The following is a 23,688-nucleotide window of genomic DNA, read 5'->3' as shown; positions in this document are numbered from 1 at the left end:
GTGTTAACGAGAGAATCACTGACATGATGTCAGCTGGTCCTTTTGTGGCAGGGCTGAAATTCAGTGGAAATGTTTTTTGGGGGATTAAGTTCATTTCATGGCAAAGAGGGACTTTGCAATTAATTGCAATTCATCTGATCACTCTTCATGACATTCTGGAGCAGTGGCGGCTCCTGAAAAAATTCTCAGGGGGGGCAATTTTTCTGATGATTTAGGTGACCTACACACATTTTAAAAAAGATATGTCCAGCAACAACATGAAGACAGGGGCAGCATAGTTATCACTTTTGCCTTATGGCAAGGTTCTCCATCATGCTGGAAAAGGCATTGGTCGTCACCAAACTGTTCTTGGATGGTTGGGAGAAGTTGCTCTTGGAGGATGTGTTGGTACCATTCTTTATTCATGGCTGTGTTCTTGGGCAAAATTGTGAGTGAGCCCACTCCATTGGCTGAGAAGCAACCCCACACACGAATGGTCTCAGGATGCTTTACTGTTGGCATGACACAGGACTGATGGTAGCGCTCACCTTGTCTTCTCCGGACAAGGTGTTTTCCGGATGCCCCAAACAATCGGAAAGGGGATTCATCAGAGAAAATGACTTTACCCCAGTCCTCAGCAGTCCAATCCCTGTACCTTTTGCAGAATATCAGTCTGTTCCTGATGTTTTTCCTGGAGAGAAGTGGCTTCTTTGCTGCCCTTCTTGACACCAGGCCATCCTCCAAAAGTCTTCGCCTCACTGTGCGTGCAGATGCACTCGCACCTGCCTGCTGCCATTCCTGAGCAAGCTCTGTACTGGTGGTGCCCTGATCCCGCAGCTGAATCAACTTTAGGAGACGGTCCTGGTGCTTGCTGGACTTTCTTGGGCGCCCTGACGCCTTCTTCACAACAATTGAACCTCTCTCCTTGAAGTTCTTGATGATCCGATAAATGGTTGATTTAGGTGCAATTTTACTAGCAGCAATATCCTTGCCTGTGAAGCCCTTTTTGTGCAAAGCAATGATGACGGCACGTGTTTCCTTGCAGGTAACCATGGTTAACAGAGGAAGAACAATGATTTCAAGCACCACCCTCCTTTTAAAGCTTCCAGTCTGTTATTCTAACTCAATCAGAGAGTGATCTCCAGCCTTGTCCTCGTCAACACTCTCACCTGTGTTAACGAGAGAATCACTGACATGATGTCAGCTGGTCCTTTTGTGGCAGGGCTAAAATTCAGTGGAAATGTTTTTTGGGGGATTAAGTTCATTTCATGGCAAAGAGGGACTTTGCAATTAATTGCAATTCATCTGATCACTCTTCATGACATTCTGGAGCAGTGGCGGCTCCTGAAAAAATTCTCAGGGGGGGCAATTTTTCTGATGATTTAGGTGACCTACACACATTTTAAAAAAGATATGTCCAGCAACAACATGAAGACAGGGGCAGCATATAAGTCAATACCAGAAGCATTTATTGACTGATCTCAAAAGTGTTGGCTTACAAAAGCAAAATAAGTTATCACAGTAAAAATAATCAAGGGTGTTCTTTCACATTCCTCAACACTGCATAAACAATATGCATTTCCATAAAACACCTCATCTAATTGTCCAAGAAAAATACCAGGGTTGGTGGAGCCCTCAGTTTCATCTTTGCCTCGCAAAGCTAACTCAAACACTCCGCAAAACTTCACACACTGGATTAGCCGGCTGAGGATGTGGCGGTTCTTGCTAACCTCATCGTTGTGGCGGCGGACAGCTAGCCTGTATCCCTCATCCAGTTGAGTGGCAATGTTCACTCTCCCCAAAGCAGACAATCGTAAACAGCTATCCATGTGGGTCTTTGACAGCTCATGTTTCTTAATCTTTTCTGAAAGATGGTGCATGTCCGTTACACCAGTCGCTGTCCAAGCGGTGCTGTCTGCCGTGCCGCCTTCAGGGTGAAAGAGTAAGCAGGGGTAGCAGAAGACTGCATTAGCTACATCGCAGCCTGCTAGCCAGGTTTTTCGTTCGTACCAATTTTTGGAAAATCCTTGGGTGTAGGACTTTCCCCCTTTAGTAGAAACCTGTTGAATTATTAAATTTGGTCTGGGAGGTCCTAATTGTTTCGTTGCCAATTTATCTTGATTTGTTCGCCGACAAAAAGGAACTTCTTTCAAAGAGACAATCGAGTTGCACTGAACGCTAGCCATCTTGACAGTAGTTCGTGAATTGATTGACGCTGCTACCCGCTCTTTTCTTAGTTACGTTCATGGTTATGTTACGTATGACGAAAGCGCGTAAGTGCAAGCCCTCCCGGAACCCATAGAGATTGTATTGAAAGCTCTGATATTTGAAAAAAAAAGATTTTACATGAGAGTCTATGAGAGACTTCTGGGGCGATATTCAACCTGACTGAAATCGCCCCAAAAGGGGCGGGGCCATTTGAAGCACGACTTTAGCCTGATTGGACATTTAGTGGCAGATCAGACGTCTAGATTAGAACACTGATAACTACTGTTGCCGTGATAGAATTGATTAGAAAAAAAATCCCTTCCTTTTCCCGTTTGGCAGTGCGTCGCCCATATCGCCCTAATGAACACACCGCCCCTGTTCTGGAGTGTATGCAAATTGCCATCATCAAAACTGAGGCAGCAGACTTTGTGAAAATTAGTATTCTTGTCATTCTCAAAACTTTTGACCATGACTGTACAGTTTGAACCCTTGCTGTCTTTGGCTCCACACCCACCCCACCCGGCCATCTAGATGTGTGAAAGTTAGTGTATAAGCTAATGATCCATCATGTATGACATTCCTGGGAGTGTGTAAACTTAGATTTTGTATTACCATATCATTTTTGTATGTTCTCTATAGTTATGTACTTGAAAATGTATCAATTGACCAATTCGGCACATTTGGGCAGACTTGATACAAAATAGTCCAGTATTGCAAAGCTTCACTGGATCAATCTGAAACTTTGCACACACACTGCTGCCATCTAGTGCCAGAATCTAAATTGCGACTAAACTGCAATATTATATTGTGGCCTTTCTCTTGCATTTCAAAGATGCTAAAAAAAAAAAAAAAAAAAAAAATGCATGTTTTCTTTGGTTGGTATTCTCTTTTACCAGATCTAATGTGTTATATTCTCCTACATTAATTTCACATTTCCACAAACTTCAAAGTGTTTCCTTTCAAATGGTATCAAGGATATGCATATCCTTGCTTCAGGTCCTAAGCTACAGGCAGTTAGAATTGTGTATGTCATTTTAGGGGAAAATTGAAAAAAAGGGTATGATCCTTACCATTCATAGTGGATACAGTGATATTCTACTTAAGGTAACAACATGTCATGATAAGGTTTGGATACTTTTATAAAGGGTTATAATTTCTACATTTACCAAAACAGTTTAAGCTACAGCAGCTGATCATAACCTACATTTTATTGAGGTTGATAAACATAACTTATGGAAATGTTTGACCAAACTGTACATTGCTGCAGTCCTGCTGCTGGCCTCACTAAACAGCTGTCTGTGTTTGCATTTTACATTGACCTTCAGTCTTTCAACACACACTGTTCAGTCTGAGGTTAACCTAATGAAAACCTGCAGACTGCCATTTCCAAACTGCAGTACACACACACACACACACACGCACAACATACACACACACACACACACGCACACACACAACATACACACACACACACACACACACACACACCCCACCAAATCAACAATCACTCACTCACTCTGTCACTCTCTCTCACTTTCACATACTGTACACACAGCAATCTCCCTCTCTCCCTTGTTCTCCCTCCCTCTCTCTCCCTCCTCTTTCTCCCTCTCTCTCTGACATGCTCCATGTGGGGTGCCTCTCTGTGTGTGTGCCTTCTTAATGAGGGTTTGGCTGGTAGCTGGTAGCGTACAGAGTCCTGTGTGTGACAGCATGCTCCTGCTCTGGCCTGGCTCCCTGTCACACACTGACCATGACTCTCTGGTGTTGCTTCTTTTTCAGGGACTATGGGGGATCCACTAAACGCAAGTCAGGTAAGACAAGTCACCTAATTTCTGTCTATATTGACCATCGCTCACATAGAGGTGCATCTACTTTGCGCCGGTCAGTTGCATCACATGGTGTCCTGTTTGTAATTTGTGTTTTCAGTGGTAGTGTGTTCTTTTTCGATTAAGTTATTACAGTAGTGTATTACTTTGGTTGGTTATCGCGTTACCTGCAACAGGTCTTGTAGCTTATGTGATGATGTATCTAAGTCCTTATTGACATTAGTGTGTGTGTGTGTGTGTGTGTGTGTGCGTGCGCGTATCTCTGTTGGTGTGCATGTGTGTAGGCATACATGTCTTTGTACCAAACAGGCAGATTGTAACAAAGCATTTATTGGGAGTCCATATCGTTTCCACAGACTGAGCAAAGATCTATAGACCGTTGAAGAAAGCTCTATAACGTCTTAAGTGCATACCAAGACCAACTCAGCTCACGAGTCTCTGCTTAATGCACACAGCCAAATCCAACATGGCTCATTGTGATGAAAGGGTTAAGCAAACAGTGTTGGGTGGGAAGGAGCACCTGTTTGTACAGCTATGCTGTGCCTGGGTTGGGTGCTGACTGTTGGGACGGTGAGTGGACTCAGTGCATGGGCATATGGCCGTGGGTGGATTTATAAGTAGGATTCAGAGGGGCTGGGGGAGCAGCTGTGCATCTGCAGTATGACCGTGTGCATGTGTGTGCATACTTGAGTCACCAGCATTCTAGACTCCAGGTGATGTTACCAGGTGATAGTGCTGAGTGATTAACCCAATTTAAAAAAAAAAAAAAAGTTTTTAAAGAATTTACAGATGTCAGTTCAATTATTTGAATTCCAATTCGTTCTTTCTTCTGTGTGCTCGATACACAGTTTCTCTAGAGATAAATCAGATCAAGCCTGAACTGTGCGATGTAGTAGGGAGTTGTAGTTTCCAACAGGCCAATCAATATTCTACATAGTTTAGCTGAGAAACGTGGTAATTAACTACAATGACCATAATCAATTGCGCGCCCGTCTACTTCTCCGGTCTGTGTGGAGCCGACACGGAGACAGAGAGAAGAGAGAACGCGCGATCGAGAGGGATAGAAAGCATTTGCTTAGCAAGGTATCTCTACCTGAAAATACATGATCTAAGTCAGTGGTCGCCAACCGGTCAATCGCGATCGACTGGTCAATCTCCAAGGCATTCGTAGTCGATCACCAAACATTTCTGTAAGAAACAACAACGATAAAGCCTTGCGTTCCAATTGATATATATATTTTTACGCTGTTGGCGGTAGGCACACTTGATTCAGCAGCCTTAGCGCTGGGAAGGCAAAGTGTTCCCTTTTTTGAACCATTTAATGCGTCTCCTCATACCCGAGCTGTTTGTTTAAACTACTAGCACACAGCTCGGACACCCATGCATACCCCCAAGACATGCCACCAGAGGTCTCTTCACAATCTCCAAGTCCAGAACAGACTATGGGAGGTGCACAGTACTACATAGAGCCATGACTACATGGAACTCTATTCCACATCAGGTAACTGATGCAAGCAGTAGAATCAGATAAAAAAAACTGGTAAAAATACACCTTATGGAACAACGGGGACTGTGAAGAGACACACACAGGTACAGACACACGCATATGCACACAAGCACTAGCACACACACTCTACACACACGTACACTACCGGTCAAAAGTTTTAAAACACCTACTCATTCAAGGGTTTTTCTTTATTTTTACTATTTTCTACATTGTAGAATAATAGTGAAGACATCAAAACTATGAAATAACACATTTGGAATCATGTAGTAACCAAAAAAGTGTTAAACAAATCAAAAAATATTTTATATTTGAGATTGTTCAAATAGCCACCCTTTTTAATAGGTTAATGTTGCATAGGCTTATGTTTTTTTAAGTTGTGCGGTAGATCTCGGCTTGCTTTTGGACTCAGAAAGTGATCTTGACTCAGAAAAGGTTGGTGACCACTGATCTAAGTGATTGGCATTCAGCAGTCATAAAACTATGCCTTATTTACTTTGAAGAACTACTAAAATAGTAGTTTTGTCAGACCGCATAGGCAGCAGCTCTATAGAGATGAGATGATGACTTGGAATGAAATAATAAAGTCATCAAATAAAACAAATGTAATATACACAACATCTGAAATATTTTATTCAAGTACAGTAATGTGAATAAAGGATGGTTAATAAGTGATAAACAGTAATTATTAATTGTTTTATTCTGTGTTACAGCATTCAACCTACATAATGTCAAATAAAAAAAATATATTAAAAAAAATAATCAAACCAAAACTGAACCAACCTCAAAAAGCACTAATTGCTCAGTACTACCAGGTGACAACATAGAAGATTCAACAATTCATGAAGTTGCCATGAATTTGACAAAGATTATTTGAATAGTACATTACACCTAAAGCCTTCAAACTCAACTCTGGACCTCTAAGCCAGTTCCACTGCACTTTTTCATCGTTCCCCTCTGATCCAGGACTGATTTAGACCTGGAACACCAGGTGTGTGCAATTAATAATCAGGTAGAACAGAAAACCAGCAGGCTCCGGACCTCATAGGGTAAAAGTTCAATACCCCTGACCTACAGTATTATGCATTAAATAGTACAGCTGAATTACTCATTCCTGGCAACCTAATGAAGTTGCCACCAAATGAAATGAGACTCCAACCTAATTTAATTCTATACTCTATGGTATTGTGCCTTTATGTAACAGTGAATTCCATTGACATAATGAAATGGAAAGCTTGCCTTATTTCAGGCGTGTCTCTGTTGTAGCCTACGCTCAGACTGTGCTAGATATTGCATTTCTTCCAGGAATCGGAGGCTGGAATAATAGGTTATCCACAGTTGTAAAAGTTGCTCTTCCGATACATTTTGAATAGTTACAGTAGATGAAAAGTGATGAATTAATGAATGGTCCTATTTTATTGTCTTTTGTAAACAACATTTTCCATCTTTTAAATTAAGTTGGAAAGCCTTGGAGGAAAAGTATCATCTCTCAAGATGCTGATATTTTGCCAAATGACTCTAGTCTAATGAAGGCTTCTACATCTTAGCCTTACTGGACATCTCCTTTTGAAATATTCCTCCTGCACACCAAGAGACAGGGTTAACTGCATTGAGATATTGATATTACTTTATTAAATCAGAACAGCGGAGAGACTGTGCGAGTCTGTGGTGAATTTTTGCTGTAGCTGCAGCTTATGGTCCCCAAAATTACATGGTGTTGGTCTCTCCTAAGAGTTTAGAGTAGGGTTAACAGGAAAATGTGCCCTAACAGGAAAATGTTGCCCCAGGCCACAAAACTGCTGGTGGTTACTGCATGGTTTAGGCAGACTGGTTCACACTGTTTACCTGGCATGGATATGCTGCAGAAATCACAGGCTATCTGAACAGCTCTGTCTTATACTCTGACGTAGACAATCAGTCATTCATAGCATCGTCATTATGACTGCCCCACTTCTTTCACTCTCTCTCTCTCTCTCTCTCTCTCTCTCTCTCTCTCTCTCTCTCTCTCTCTCTCTCTCTCTCGTCTCTCTCTCTGTCTCTCTCCCTGTGTCTCTCTCTGTCTGTTTCCCCCCCTCTGTCTGTCTGTCTGTCTGTCTGTCTGTCTGTCTGTCTGTCTGTCTGTCTGTCTGTCTGTCTGTCTCTGTCTGTCTGTCTCTCTCTCTTTTGCTCTCTCTGTCTCTCTCAGTGGCTTGTCATCCCCTCATACACCCGCCAGCTATCTTGAATTTCTTTCTTCAATGTTTATCCAGTGTTCAAAAGTTTCAAGTTCCGTTATTTATTATGGACTGGTGAAATTGCCCAGAGGTGAACCACTGGGTCCCTGATTAGGAGCAAAAAAGGATTTACTCCATTGATTATGACGTTACGATAAAGAAAATATGAAAACCACTATTGAGTTCTGAATAAATGATTTGCCCAAGGATTTGCTCCTTCATGTGGTTTTGGTAAGGTTTTGGCCTGAATCTCAGTAATTATTATCCAACTGTGACCTCCCTTACAATCAAATCAAGGGCCCTATGGGGTTCTCAGTTGGATGCTTTCCACTCTCTGTCGAGTCCACTTCATTCTGTGGCTCTCTATGGGTCAAAACAGGACATACTGTACCTTACTAGTTGTACAGGTATATATCTTAGCCTTGTTTACAGTACGTCTCACTGTCTATTATTGTTCTATTCACTAACTTCATAGACAGCATACAGTACAGCCTGGGTGGCTGTCTAAGCATGTGAGGTTTGGTCAACACCTCATGGTCACAGCACAACTAGACTGGAGACTAGCAGCTAGAGTAGTGCTATTGATAGAGAATACGAGGTTACTCAGAAGTAAGACCTGAATGTTTTAGCTAGATCTGCTGTGTCTCCAAGGAAAATGGTTTGAAAGTTAACACACTGTTTGGAAACTGTTTTGAAATAACTATGACAGAACAGTTCGGGCTGAAACCCTATTTACTCAAAGAAAACATAAACTTGTCCAACTCAGCACAAGTGAATGAAAATGAGCTGTTTGTCTGTGAGCAGCTTTACTGTGTTAGCATAATAGGACTGAGTGGAGAGCGTGAGAGAGAATGAGAGCGAGAATGAGAGTTGGGGAGGGAGAGAGAGAGAGAGAGAGAGAGACTGGGAGAGAGTGTCAGAGCGCTTGGGGGCGCCTTGCATGTGAAAAGCAGATGGAGAGGAGAGTAGGTTTACGTGGCAAGTGTTACGCATGGACCGGGGGAGTGTGCGCAGCCGTGCTGGCTTTATTTGAGCTGGGGAGCTCAGGGGCATATAGGGAGTGGAATTGTGTGTGTGTGTGTGTGTGTGAAGTGGGGTGGGAGGACTATCAGGGGGAGTATTGGGGTGTGTGTGGCGGGTCAAGGGGCGCACAGGGGTAAGGGGCCAGCTAGCCGTGTGTATACGTGTGTGCTTGACTGTGTGTGTGTGTGTATCCGAGTGTGTAGGAAGGTGTGTGTGTGTGTGTGTGTGTGTGTGTGTGTGTGTGTGTGTGTGTGTGTAGGGGGACGGACAGAGATTTTAGCCTAGTGCAGGAAACCATTAAGACAAATGTGTGCTTCTCTACCACTTAAACTGCAATCACACTCCCCTTGCTTGATAAGCCATTGCATACTGAGCTTTTTGCCTCATTCTGGCTCCCAGACACAGGACTTTTATTGACATGCTGCAAGGGCAATACCATCTGAAAGATTGAATTAACTCAATCTCACTCGAGTGAATCTACCATTTCATAATGAAATTTTCTAGGGTTAGACAATGCTAGGCATACATTTGCACCATTCTTACGTTTTTCTATGAAGATATTGTATGAATATTTGGTTGAACTAACTCTAAAATACTTACAGCAGTAGCAGAACTGCATTATAAACTGGCAAGTCTCTTAAACCACAAAGTCAGTGTGTGCACCGACAGTTTGTGACTTATTGCAAAAGTAGCTAACACCATCACGAGTTCTAGAGCCAAGCCTCTAACTTTCTGACAGTGACCATTTGTCACCTCTGCCTCAACAAGGAACCAACCCATCCTAACCATGCAGCAGGCAGCAAGCTAGAGCAATCAAGTCTTCATCTCATAATACCCTGTGTATGCCAGAACATACATGTTAGGAAACCAACAGACACAAAATAAGGCAAAGGGGTTGCCTGACGATTTTCAATGCTAAACAGCTGTTGAGTGTCAATATGTGGCAAGAACACATGACACTCCATCAATTGTCTGATGAATCAATAACAATCAATAATGATTTTATAACATGTAGAGGCATCTGCGAATTGTATATCGAGACGTTTATGTTGGAGTCAATGGACTGTTTGCCCATGCTTCTTTTGAGATCCTTTGAATATTAAAGTTGTGTGATTCTCAACTCGTCCTGTTGTACAAGCACATTCATAACTGTTTTATAACACCTCAAATTAATGTCACTTTATTTAAGGTGTCTGTGCACACTCTATAAGGGCATATGACATGGCTATGACGCCCATCATTCCATTTAATGTAATAATGTGACAGATGTTTGTAAATGACATAACACCCTGTTATAACATCTGGTATGTAGACTGTTAAGTAGCATGTAATAACATATGACATAAGTTGTCATTCAGGCTCTGTAATAGCAGCTGTTATTAACAGTTGACATTAGAGCATATGACAACAGGATCAACAGTCATCTATAACACCCATTATAACTAGTTTTATAACATCTTATGACATTACTCCTAACTATTTAAAACTACTTATGTCAGCTTATGACTAATGTTATGTGTTATATACAGTGAGGGAAAAAAGTATTTGATCCCCTGCTGATTTTGTACGTTTGCCCACTGACAAAGAAATGATCAGTCTATAATTTTAATGGTAGGTTTATTTGAACAGTGAGAGACAGAATGACAACAAAAAAATCCAGAAAAACGCATGTCAAAAATGTTATAAATTGATTCGCATTTTAATTAGGGAAATAAGTATTTGACCCCGTCTCAATCAGAAAGATTTCTGGCTCCCAGGTGTCTTTTATACAGGTAACGAGCTGAGATTAGGAGCACACAATTAAAGGGAGTGCTCCTAATCTCAGCTTGTTACCTGTATAAAAGTCACCTGTCCACAGAAGCAATCAATCAATCAGATTCCAAACTCTCCACCATGGCCAAGACCAAAGAGCTCTCCAAGGATGTCAGGGACAAGATTGTAGACCTACACAAGGCTGGAATGGGCTACAAGACCATCGCCAAGCAGCTTGGTGAGAAGGTGACAACAGTTGGTGCGATTATTCGCAAATGGAAGAAACACAAAATAACTGTCAATCTCCCTCGGCCTGGGGCTCCATGCAAGATCTCACCTCGTGGAGTTGCAATGATCATGAGAACGGTGAGGAATCAGCCCAGAACTACACGGGAGGATCTTGTCAATGATCTCAAGGCAGCTGGGACCATAGTCACCAAGAAAACAATTGGTAACACACTACGCCGTGAAGGACTGCAATCCTGCAGCGCCCGCAAGGTACCCATGCCCGTCTGAATTTGCCATTGAACATCTGAATGATTCATAGGAGAACTGGGTGAAAGTGTTGTGGTCAGATGAGACCAAAATGGAGCTCTTTGGCATCAACTCAACTCGCCGTGTTTGGAGGAGGAGGAATGCTGCCTATGACCCCAAGAACACCATCCCCACCATCAAACATGGAGGTGGAAACATTATGCTTTGGGGGTGTTTTTCTGCTAAGGGCACAGGACAACTTCACCGCATCAAAGAGACGATGGACGGGGCCATGTACCGTCAAATCTTGGGTGAGAACCTCCTTCCCTCAGCCAGGGCATTGAAAATGGGTCGTGGATGGGTATTCCAGCATGACAATGACCCAAAACACACGGCCAAGGCAACAAAGGAGTGGCTCAAGAAGAAGCACATTAAGGTCCTGGAGTGGCCTAGCCAGTAACATGGATTATTTTTTTTGTTATTCTGTCTCTCACTGTTCAAATAAACCTACCATTAAAATTATAGACTGATAATTTTTTGGTCAGTGGGCAAACGTACAAAATCAGCAGGGGATCAAATACTTTTTTCCCTCACTGTAGCTGTTATAAGGGCTTTATGAATGCATACATAAGGACACCTACAATAAAGTGTTACCGCATAGGTTTATGTCCTTATACAATATCTGATTTTGAATATGAGCTGTTCAATATGGTTAGAACCCCATGTGCAGTTTATTTCCCATTTTGTAGTTTCATTACCATTTGTGACCGACCGGCTCGATTCGGTCTTATGTAGCAAAATTAGAAATTGTGTTTTTTGCGTTGGATAAAAGTAGAGACTCAGAGCTAGAAAATGGTATATCATACACGACAGTTGAGGAACAATGATAAAGTAATTCTGCTTTGAAAGTTGATAAACTTGTAACCTCACTTTTGAGAAAATGGCCCTTTAATGTTTTGGTACCTACTAGAGAGCTCTTCTTTGTCTACACCCATTCAGCATCGTTCACACCCTTTTAAGCTTTAGCCCCACCCATCTCTTTAAGGATTCACATGTGAGGCTATGTACTAAACAACCAAAGATTTCAAGACTAAAGGCTGGCTTATACTACGGGTGTGTTCGTAAATGTGATCTGTAGTGACAGAGTGTGCTCTTGGTGTTTGTAAACTCAGAGCGTTGTCAGATTGGCCGTTCGTAAATTCAGAGCTCTGGCTGAAAAGTAGGGTTGATCTGAGCATTCTGACCGAAGAACAGCAGTCAAGCACCCAAGCTAACTGGCTTCTGTTGGCTAGCTTGCTAGCTACTTCCAGACACAAATGAGAGAACAGCTCACTCTGACCATTTTACTTGCCCTAGCAGAGCTAGTTAGGCTGTTTTTATGTTACCCAGAGCATTGGTGACTGCAACTGTGCTGCTTTTTTGCCAACATTTACTGACATCGGCCATATTCAACGGGTGTTGAGCGTTCGTAAATTTGTCAGTTATTCTGCGCTCTGGCACACTCAGATGGGAGTGCTCTGAAATTGAGTGTAGATAGCCAGAGTGAATTTACCAGCTACATCTGTCAACAGTTGTCGCAGTGACATCATAAACATTCTATTGAAATAGTTACTTGCATAGTGGAGTCTTTTGTTTTGACATGTAGCTAGCTATCTAAACAATGAACCATAATCCCAACTCATAACGTTACTACCCTGCATGAATCTGCAGGTAGCTTACCAACCAGGTTCAATATTAGCTAGCTAACATTAGGCTATAACTAGCAATGCAAATGGCTCTGAGATACAAATAATATTGCTACACAGATCATACACGTAACGTTATCTAGCCAGCCAGCTAACTAGCTAACAGTACACTTTAACTTGAAATGAAAATGACTTTCGGACAAAATTAGAAACGTGTAATATCTGAAAATGTAGCTAGCTAGACTCTCTTACCCGTATACATGGATGGACGCTTCTCCCTCTCTGTCACAGATGCCATGGTTGCCCTTAGTTTGAATATGTAATCCAGAGGCAGCCTTCTGTGTGTTCTCTTTTCGACTCTGTCTGCATATTTGCAATCAAACACCAGAATTTTCTCCATCTCCTTAGCTATCATACTCTAATTCCATGGATTTCTAAACTCGGTCCTCCAGAAAGTGGAGAGCAACACTTATGCAATTCTACTACGTGATATCTTTCAAAAAAGCAGCGTTAGAAAGGATTACCTACACATACTGACCAGCTCATATTATAGACAGAAGCGTGCTACATGGCAGACCAATCTGAACTCATCTCTCGGCATGTCCAGCCCACTCATTATCTCAGCCAATCATGGCTAGCGGGAAGGTTGCTGTGTTTTTCCGTGGCTGAACCAACTAGGCTCGTAATTTAACAATTGTATTCTTATTTACAGATGGCATACAAGTTTGTTATTAAGGCACATGAAAGTTCACATGTCCAAAAAACACATTTTGCTAAAAAGAAAGGTTTACGTGCAAATGGCGCTCCTGTGAAGTAGTGACATACGCCTAGTTTCCTGTAAGGAGTCACATTTGTTTGTTGCCTGACCGTACACATTCCACATCCTTTAGAGATAGTGCTCCATTTTAACAAAGTGAATCAGTGAAAGCATCTGTAAACTGTATTGAACAACCGCTCAGTATTCCCTCCTTATCCACCCACACAACTTCAGCTGATGATCCAAAGACCAGTCACTCTGCCAGATTTAGATCTACTCCATCTCTCTGCTAAATCAGCTTCAGTGAAATCAATGGCCCTCATGTCAGTGTCACACCATCCCTCCCTCTGACCAGACCCAGAGTAAGATCAGGAACCCTGACATCAAAGGAGGACAAATCCCCTGACCCAAACCAACAGCCTTCCCAATTCCCAACCTCCCCTGTTTCCTCCCCAAGATACATTCTTGCAACGCTCCCAACTGTCGTCCTGTTTTGAACAGGACCGTTAATGGGATTGGGAAGGGGGAGAGCGGGGTGGGAGCAGGAAGTGCAAGTATAAATCTGAGTGAGGTGAGATGTAAACAGAGAGAGTGTCTAACAGGGCTATTTCAAAAGTCTGGTGTCAAATATATTATAATGTTTAAGCTTATAGATATGTGCTGTGCATATGGGCGATGCCCGCAGGCACCATAGCAGGCAGGCAAGCACGCACACACACACACACACACACACACATACACACACACACCACATGTAAACACAGTAGTCTAGAGTCTAGACACTAACGTTGTTGATATTCTGAGATTCCAGGAAGGGTGGGGGAACTGATATCAATCATAAGTGGTAAAAGCAGGATTTCTCTCCTAACAGACTCAGTTTGTTTACCCTAATGTGGCCACTACTAGCAGCACACTAAACCATCCTCCTCCAATCGATCACATTTATTTCATCTACTGCGTCTAATTTCATGGCCTCAGATGATGGAGTTGGAATACCTACCTACTGTAAATCACTTGCATACTAAAGCTACAGAGTTTGGAGACAGAATAGAAGGAAGTATTATGAAATGAAGCATATTTCATCCAACATACATTTTCATATTAATCTACTTTTGTCTTTGTGGAATGTTACACCGTGTAGAGTTTTTTTTATTGGTATCCAGATGATGAAGACCTTATTTAAGCTCTACCCTACAATGTCTAGGCTTTCCCTCCTAATATTTCTCACCTTAGTGACCCTTGTTCTAGTCTGTTATTCCTGCTGATGCAAAACATTTCATTTCCTGAATGGGGTTGAAATATTAGCTTTTGTTTTTGGGACATACTGAGTGTGTTGACAAAGTCCTTACTCATTCGCACAGAGCACACCCCTCCCTGCCCAACAAGAGAGGAAGCACATGTTTCAAAAACATCACTTCATGTCGTTTTACGTGGATTCACGTTTTATTAGATCACGCCCCGTTGAGTTTTTTTATATATATTGTGACGTCACGAGAGGCTACACAGCTTTCAGCGGGGTTGCTCAAGTAGTGCAAGGAGACAAGGTTCAAACAAAACAAGGATTTTATTATAGGTCTTGGGAAATTAACGAAAATATAACAAAATTCTGTTCTCTTGTGGCTCTTTAAGGGTTAACAGTTCAGGGATGTCTCTTCCACATCCAAAGTCATAATTCTCACTCGCTCAGATAACTTTTCCCCAGCCTTACTGTAGTCCACGTTGCAGCTAGTGGCCAACCCAGCAAAAAGTCCTTCCAAATGTCTCTCACGTATTTCCACAGGTGCATATATCCAAAGGTGAGTATTTCCCAAAGGTAAGTATCTCCAAATCCGTATATTCCTCATGGAAGTGGACGTGCAGCACTCTTGTCCTCCAGAGAGCCCAGGTTGGAGACTGTGTTTCTTCACCACCCACACACACCCTCTCAGTGTGTCTCTTCCCTTCAAAAAGCCTTCAGCTCATCAGCTCCTGATTTGTTTCAGCTGCGTGGGAAGATTGGCCATAGAGGGGTGGAGTTCCCGACCATACCAGCAGATGGAGCCATAGCTGTCTGGGTTTGCAGCCATCTCAGGGGGATGTAACGTCCCTCCAGGACACAGCCTCTCGTGACATCACAATATATATATATTCACCGGGAAATGACATCATGAACTTGTTTCTTTTCTTTTTTTTACAATATGGTGTCCAAACATTTTAAGAGATGGGATTAATCTGCCTTTGTGTTCCACCATCCTTCTTACCATTCCCGACAGGTTACTAAGATGCCTTGAGTGTTCTGCACTCAAAGTCTTGCACTCAAAGTTCAACTAATATTAACTTTCCAATGATTCTGTGCCCAACCTCGCGGTGAGCAAAGAACTCTGTGCAAATAATGAGAAAGCAACGTAAACCACAGAAGGAACCACACTGGTTCAACTTCACTCGTTGGCAGGGTTAGTATTTTGGATGCTATTGAAGCTGCGCTCATCCGGATGATTTATTAGTGTTTTGATGTTTCTGATACCTGCCCCTCGGCATAGAATGTGAATATAATCCTAATTTACGGAAATGTTCATCTTTAGTCTGGCAGCTGTCATCAGGTCCTCTCTTTATACTGGCAGCTTAATCCAAGCAGTCTCAATCACTTCTTATCTAATCTTCTTTATTGGACTGGAATCATGCTATTTTCCATCGTCTGAGATAGAGCTCTCTTTATAATGTTCCAGACACTGAGTTTACCACTGGTTGAATAATCTTTTAATTTAGACGCATTTGGCTTCCTCTAGTTTATAACATTTGTTTGGTAGACATTTCTCTTGATTATGTGGGACAGGAACTCCGCTATTTCATTTATCTTTCACTAAATACTATAATTGATTTCAGCTAAGAGAGAAACAGTATATTGACAATGTTATTGCATTTGCTCTGTATCCTCTGTCTTAGTATCCATATACTTGAACTGTCTGTTAGCAGTTAAACTATACATCTGTTTACTCAGGCAAGCCTTGAAGCAGCTTGGAGTTTAGGCCAAAGGATATCCTGGTTTTTCATCCGGATAATGTAGTATGTGCTGTATACTGTGTTGTTACTGTATGTGATCTGTGAATCATTTCTCTACTTTTTTTATGACATTTTATTTTATGAAACTCTGAGACCAGTCTGAGCCGTCAGTAATGTGTGAACCCCATCTTAGCAGTCTCTGATTCTAGGGTACAGCTGACATGTTAGTTCTGCTCCTAAACTGGGTTGTCTGCAGCTGGAGATGTTTTGGAGTGACTTTTTAAGGTTTAGTGTACAGTGGTATGTGGGTGAATTTGTTATGAAGATGTAATTTATTTACTGTTTTGAAAATGAGAAACATCTCCAATGATCTTTCCTTTTGAAGTTCAGGTTATGTTTAAAAATATATTTTTTACAATACCAGTCTGTGCATATTAAGTGTGCTTTAGTCTTTGCAAACTGGTTTATGTTATGAGATTCATATCATAAACATCAATGCCATGCAATGCAACAGGGACTGCACAGTTTGTTTAAGAGCCAGATAAATGAAATAACCCCCCCAAAATTGTTATCACAGTTTAAGAGCAACCCCATCTATAATACTGACACATTCTTGGATGTTTGAAGTGATACATTTATGGTCTTGTTGAACAACATTGTCAAAATGAAGAGTCATTTCTGGTGCTTAGATGGTTAACCCAGTGAGGGCAGGAAATAAGCTTTCCATTGGCCATGCTGAATGAAAGTCCTGTGTTCTAGTGTTTCACAGCAGCCGAGGCCCGGCCTCCTGAGCTCAACTCCAGCCCACTCATCTGGTTCTATTTAAGGCCTCTGGTGTCGACTCTTATGATTGGCGTACACAACCCCCTACTCTTCCTCCAGCCCCAACGAGGAGGAGAAGGAGGCTTTTTAGCAGTCTGTTTATTTTCCAGGGGAAACCGTTCCTCTATCCCACTCCACTGTCCCATCTATAAACTGCTGCTGCTCCTGCTCTCTGTCTGTATTGCTCTCCTCTCTTTCTCCTCTCTCTATTCTTATTTTTTTAAATCTCAAGTTTGGACTATGGATGAGCCCCCCCAACAGCATAGAATGGATTCTCTTCAGCTAACTGCTTGATGTTTTTGGGGGGACTTGCAGTTTTCCTTTTAGACTCTCCACTGCCCCTGGTTTTGGGCTGGTGGGGGATCCAGCTATATGGCCAGACTCTTGGGAAGATGCACTGAGCCCAGCGTGTGTTCCCATTGGCTAAGGTCTACTGACAAATTGGCCTATGGCACAGCGGGTGCCCGGCGGTCGCTCTCGCGGACCCATGCCCGGGAGTTGGCTGACAGCGTGTTTTTTCCCATCAACCCCAGGCTTGGACGGTGCAGATCCTATGCTACTGGAGCAGTACGTGGTGGTGGCCAAATATGAGAAGCAGGAGCCGGCAGAAATCAGCCTGCAGGCCGGCGAACTGGTGGACGTCATCGATAAGAGCGAGAGCGGTGAGTTACCAACTTACACATGCATACACGCACACGCACACGCACACGCACACACACACACACACACACACACACACACACACACACACACACACACACACACACACACACACACACACTTCCATTTTCACCTCTCAGTCTGGGGTTCCTGTCTTTCCTTCAACCCCAATAGTTTCCCTCATGTTACCTCCTCCCTACCTCCTCTCCCTATCTTTCCCCCTCTCTCCCCCCCCTTTGTCCACAGCCTTCAAACTGTGCCTTAGCCCCATCTGGAGGCTTGCTTTGGCCTGCAGAGAGGCCTATTTTTTCCCCTTGTTGGTTTAGGCTGGGGGCCAGAATGTTGCCTTTTGTAGGAGGAACGTCTCTCAGACTCCTTTATTAATTATCCAGCTCACTTTAATGGAAAGACAAAGAGACATGCTGGATTTACAAATGCCAGCTGCATGGGGTCCTGAGTCAGCTGTTTAACCAAAATGGAATGCTAGGAGTGCTAACCTTGCACGCACAGCCCTTAAGATCCTCAAAAGGAACTGAAAATGATTTTCATCTAGCCCTTGTTATGAGATTCATTCAATTTGCCTTTTTTTCTATAGATGTTTCACAATGAAGTGTGGTGGAGGTTACGGAGAGCTGCCTCTATTGACTATTGTGCATATTAAGCAGGGGATCAAATACTTTTTTCCCTCACTGTACTTATCTACACTGGATGAATTTACACAAGATATACTAGGAATGATATGTACAGCTGTAGATGTATTAGAGTGAGCTATGTCAAGAATCCAGTATATAAAGAAATATGCGGTGTGCATAAACAGTGTAACTAAAATGCGATGTACAGTAGTAGAAATATTAGAATTAGCTATGTCGAGAACACATTATTTAAATACACAGTACAAAACCCCATAACAAAATTGATAGAATTGCAGGAAATTAGCATCCAGATCGGAGTCCAGAATATAAATAATGTACAGTACCAGTCAAAAGTTTGGACACACCTACTCATTCAAGGTAAAAAAATAAAATACATTTTTTTTTGTTTTTTTTTGTTACTGTTTTCTGCATTGTAGAATACTAGTGGGGACATCGGGGCTGTGAAGTGATGCATGTGTGATCATGTGGTGGCGAAAAGAGTGTTAAACAAATCAAAATGTATTTTATATTTGAGATTCTTCGGGGTGGCCGCCCTTTGCCTTGGTGGCGGCTTTGCGCACTCTTGGCATTCTCTCAACCAGCTTCATGAGGTAGTCACCTGGAATGCATTTCAATTAACAGGTTTGCCTTCTTAAAAGTTAATTTGTGGAATGAATGCGTTTGAGCCAATCAGTTTTGTTGTGACAAGGTAGGGTTGGTATACAGAAGATAGCCCTATTTGATAAAAGACCAAGTCCATATTATGGCAAGAACAGCTCAAATAAGCAAAGAGAAACGACAGTCCATCATTACTTTAAGACATGAAGGTCAGTCAATACGGAACATTTCAAGAGTTTTGAAAATTTCTTCAAGTGCAGTCGCAAAAAACATCAAGCGCTATGATGAAAGTGGCTCAAATGAGGGCCGCCACAGGAAAGGAAGACCCAGAGTTCCCTCTGCTGCAGAGGATAAGTTCATTAGAGTTACCAGCCTCAAAAATTGCAGCCCAAATAAATGCTTCACAGAGTTCAGTGTAACAGACACATCTCAACATCAATTGTTCAGAGGAGACTGCATAAATCAGTCCTTCATGGTCGAATTGCTGCAAAGAAACCACTGCTAAAGGACACCAATAAGAAGAAGAGACTTGCTTGAGCCAAGAAACATGAGCAATGGACATTAGACCGGCGGAAATCTGTCCTTTGGTCTGATGAGTCCAAATTTGAGATGTTTTGTTTTAACCGCTGTGTCTTTGTAAGGCGCAGAGTAGGTGAACGGATGATCTCCACATGTGTGGTTCCCACCATGAAGCATGGAGGAGGAGGTGTGATGGTGTAGGGGTGCTTTGCTGGTGACACTGTCTGTGATTTATTTAGAATTCAAGGCACACTTAACCAGCATGGCTACCACAGCATTCTGTAGCGATACACCATCCCATCTGGTTTGGGCTTAGTGGGACTATCATTTGTTTTTCAACAGGACAATGACCCAACACCCCTTCCAGGCTGTGTAAGGGCTATTCTACCAAGAAGGAGAGTGATGGAGTGCTGCATCAGATGTCCTGGCCTCCACAATCACCCGACCTCAACACAATTCAGATTGTTTGGGATGAGTTGGACCGCAGAGTGAAGGAAAAGCAGCCAACAAGTGCTCAGCATATGTGGGAACTCCTTCAAGACTGTTGGAAAAGCATTCCAGGTGAGGCTGGTTGGGAGAGTGCCAAGGTGTGTGGGGCTGTCATCAAGGTGGGGGGTGGCTACTTTGAAGAATCTCAACATTTGTTTATCACTTTTTTGGTTGCTGCGTGATTCCATGTGTGTTGTTTTATAGTTTTGATTTCTTCACTGTTCTGCAATGTAGAAGATGGTAAAAATAAAGAAGAACCCTTCAATGAGTAGGTGTGTCCTTTTGACTGGTACTGTATATTTATGTGAATGGTGTGTATTGACAGTATGGACAGTATGCGAATAGAAAAGGTGTGTATAGCAACAGATATTTATTTATATTTTATTTGACCTTTATTTTATCAGGGAGTCATACTGAGACCAGGTCTTTTACAGATGAGCCCTGAATTGCAGAAAATACACACATCAAATGAATAAATACAAAATGCAAGCAGAAAGAAGGAAAACACGGTCATAATAAACAAACACATTCATCAGTAATAAGGTCCTCAATCAGCTATATAGGGTGAGCCATGACTAGAATACAGTATATACATATAAAGTGGGTAAAACAGTATGTAAACATGATTAAAGTGACCAGTGTTCAATGACTATGTACAAAAGGCAGCGGTCTTTAAGGTGCAGGGAAGGGTACTAGAAGCAATGGAAACAGTAAAGTATGAAAATGTATGCACTCATTAACTGTAAGTCGCTCTGGATAACAGCGTCTGCTAAATGACTAAAATGTAAATGTAAAATGTAAATGTAAATATGCCCTCCAGTAGAAACAATGAAATGATGTACTCTTTATTAAGTGGCCTTACTTGATGATGGCCTTGCCTTACTTGAGGATCGCCTTACTTGAGGATCGCCTTACTTGAGGATCGCCTTACTTGAGGATCGCCTTACTTGATGATCACCTTACTTGAGGATCGCCTTACTTGATGATCACCTTACTTGATGATCGCCTTACTTGATGATGGTCTTACTTGATGATGGTCTTACTTTTGCTGCTACACTTTGACACAGTTAAGACTTCTCACTAACTCTTGCACTATAACATCAAAGCACACCTCACCATTAACTGAACCACAGTTTTAGCTGATGCAGCATAAGGAAACCTGGAGTTTTCCTTTCCCTTCAGCAGAATGAAATTAGAGGTTTTGTCATATCCATCCCATGAGCCTCTAGAGAGAGAGACAGGCTCAGTAACAGAGGTTGACATCCTGGCTTTAATGGTGTGCCCAGACAGTAAAGCAGTAATGGGACTCGTGTTCTTCAGAGAGGAGGGGAAACGGGGATCAGAAAGCAATTGCTTTCACATTGGGTGTGAGTGAAACCCCATGCCATAGAGGCCTAAAGGAATAGAGTCAATTGACTGCTTTGAAGTGTCTGTACCCACCCTCTGAGTTTGTCCATTTATTTTCCCGCCTTGGTCCAGTTGGATTTGAGCCCACTAGGGAGTCACTTTGAGGCAGATTTCCAAACACCTTGAAGTCCTTCTGCCCGAGGCCTTGACTTGAGTTCTTTCCTCCATAATAAGCATGGACCTTGATGGATGGTGCTGGTGACTGGGCTATTGATGGCTGCAGTACATTTTGATGACTACAGGGTAAATGTGTCACTGGTTAGAGAGTTCATCCACCTGCAGGTCTAACTGAATCACTGTTTGATTCATAGGAACACAACCAGTAGTGTTTAAACAGCATTTGGCATAAAGGACTCAAGCACTGTAGGCTGGGGACTCCAAAGTATTATAGAGCTAGCTAAATCCAATCCACTTCGAGCACTGTGTTCAACAAAATGGTTAGCATTAGCTGAAGCCTGTTGTGTTCAACATAATGGTTAGCATTAGCTAAAGCCTGTAGTGTTCATCAAAACCGTTAGCATTTGCTGAAGCCTGTTGTGTTCAACAGAATGGTTAGCATTAGCTGAAGCCTTGACACCACCTGGACAGCACAGGCTAAGCTGCAATGTGGGTGACATCATTCCTCAGCCCAGTGCCAATGCTAACAGTTCCAGGTGTGCATAAAAGAGTCCATTTAGTTTATTATCCATTTCTCACAGAATAAGTTGTCTTTTATGGCATCTGACAGGTTGATTTCTGAATCGCAGACTTTCAGTGGTGAACAAGTTAGTTATATGCTCATTATGAACCCAGAGCTGCTAAAAGGTCTCCAGTACTTCTCTGTGGAATGACGACAAAAATAAGCTGCATGTCTTTAGAGGCTTGTAGATTTCTTAAAGGGGGTGAAAATGGTGTGTTGATATGGTACCATTCCTCTTCTACAGCTCTCATTTGTCCAATGAAGAAGATGGCTTGGAATGGAATTTGTCCTTATGTCTGTGTAGTGTCTGTAAGTGCTATTATATTGTGCTTTACTTACAATGTTGGTTCTCAAATTTGAACATAAAAAGCACTTTGGTAAGTAACTCTATGTTCTTTCATTGTACAAGGTAAATATATAACTTTTTCACTGTTACCATACCCAAGGTTAATGCCATTGTAATGCAAAGGATTGCCCACTGCACTAAAGGGAAGGCACATTTTCTTACATTGGATTAGATAATATATTTCTGACAGGGGCTTTGAATCTAGGTCCGCTTGGTCAGTTTTTCATGTCCCTTTACCAGGACAAGTCAGTATTTTCCATTGCAATGGTTTGTTGATACTGCTTTTGGCTTTCAGTCGCTGTCATAGTTTCTGTAGCTCAATTGGTAGAGCATGGCGCTTGTAACGCCAGGGTAGTGGGTTCGATCCCCGGGACCACCCATACGTAAAAATGTATGCACGCATGACTGTAAGTCGCTTTGGATAAAAGCGTCTGCTAAATGGCATATTATATTATAATGATTCATGTTTTGGTGAGAGGTTGTTCCTTGTTATTGGATCAGGTACCAGAAGGGTATACTACAAAGCAAGATCAATGACTTAGCTTGCGAACTTGCCAAAATATTCTGAAATAATAACTTTTTTTGTTGAAAGATGAGCTTGCAATTGACTAAACAACCAAAAACACATATCTAAGTTTAGCTTTCTTAATTAACCAAAAAAATCTATAGTTATTTCTGATTGTTTATCAGAGTTAGCTGGCTAAATAGTTTAACATGCTTTGTAGTATACCCCTCTGGTTAATCAACATAGCTAAGAATGGCAACGTGTGTTGTGGATGCATTCAGCTCTGATTTATTTTTATATATTTTTAAATATTTAAAAAAATGTATATGATACAATTCTTGGAAAATAATCTTTGTTAAGATCAGGAATGTTGCACTGCCAGGACTCATCAAAGACAGAGAAATGGGGCAAGATCTATGTTTTTGATTACGTAATTTTCTCAGAATTGTATAAAAATCAACTGCCACTTTTTAGGATACTCAAAAGAAGTGTTCCATCAGTGTTTTATCACTGATGCCCTGGCAGTTGCTTGTATTTGTTTGATTGCAATCCCTCTATTGGTCTATTTTCACGACTGAGTTAAGTCAGAGCTTGTCATCGAGAGACCC

At 42.0% G+C, this 23,688-nt stretch overlaps 1 protein-coding gene across 2 annotated transcripts in view; it reads left to right on the top strand.

The window, feature by feature from the left end:
• LOC121553201 (SH3 and PX domain-containing protein 2A) overlaps positions 1 to 23,688 on the top strand; it is a 94,041-nt gene that overhangs the window by 22,996 nt on the left and 47,357 nt on the right. For both annotated transcript variants that reach the window (XM_041866205.2, XM_041866204.2), the window contains exons 6-7: positions 3,970 to 4,001; positions 17,759 to 17,887. In XM_041866205.2, coding sequence (XP_041722139.1) covers positions 3,970 to 4,001; positions 17,759 to 17,887 — 161 coding nt within the window. The remainder of the gene's footprint in view (positions 1 to 3,969; positions 4,002 to 17,758; positions 17,888 to 23,688) is intronic.

The sequence above is a fragment of the Coregonus clupeaformis genome, chromosome 37 (assembly GCF_020615455.1).
Source record: "Coregonus clupeaformis isolate EN_2021a chromosome 37, ASM2061545v1, whole genome shotgun sequence".
Classification (NCBI taxonomy): Eukaryota; Metazoa; Chordata; class Actinopteri; order Salmoniformes; family Salmonidae; genus Coregonus; species Coregonus clupeaformis.
Note: the sequence above shows the minus strand (reverse complement) of the source record. Positions and strands in the feature narration are given on the sequence as shown.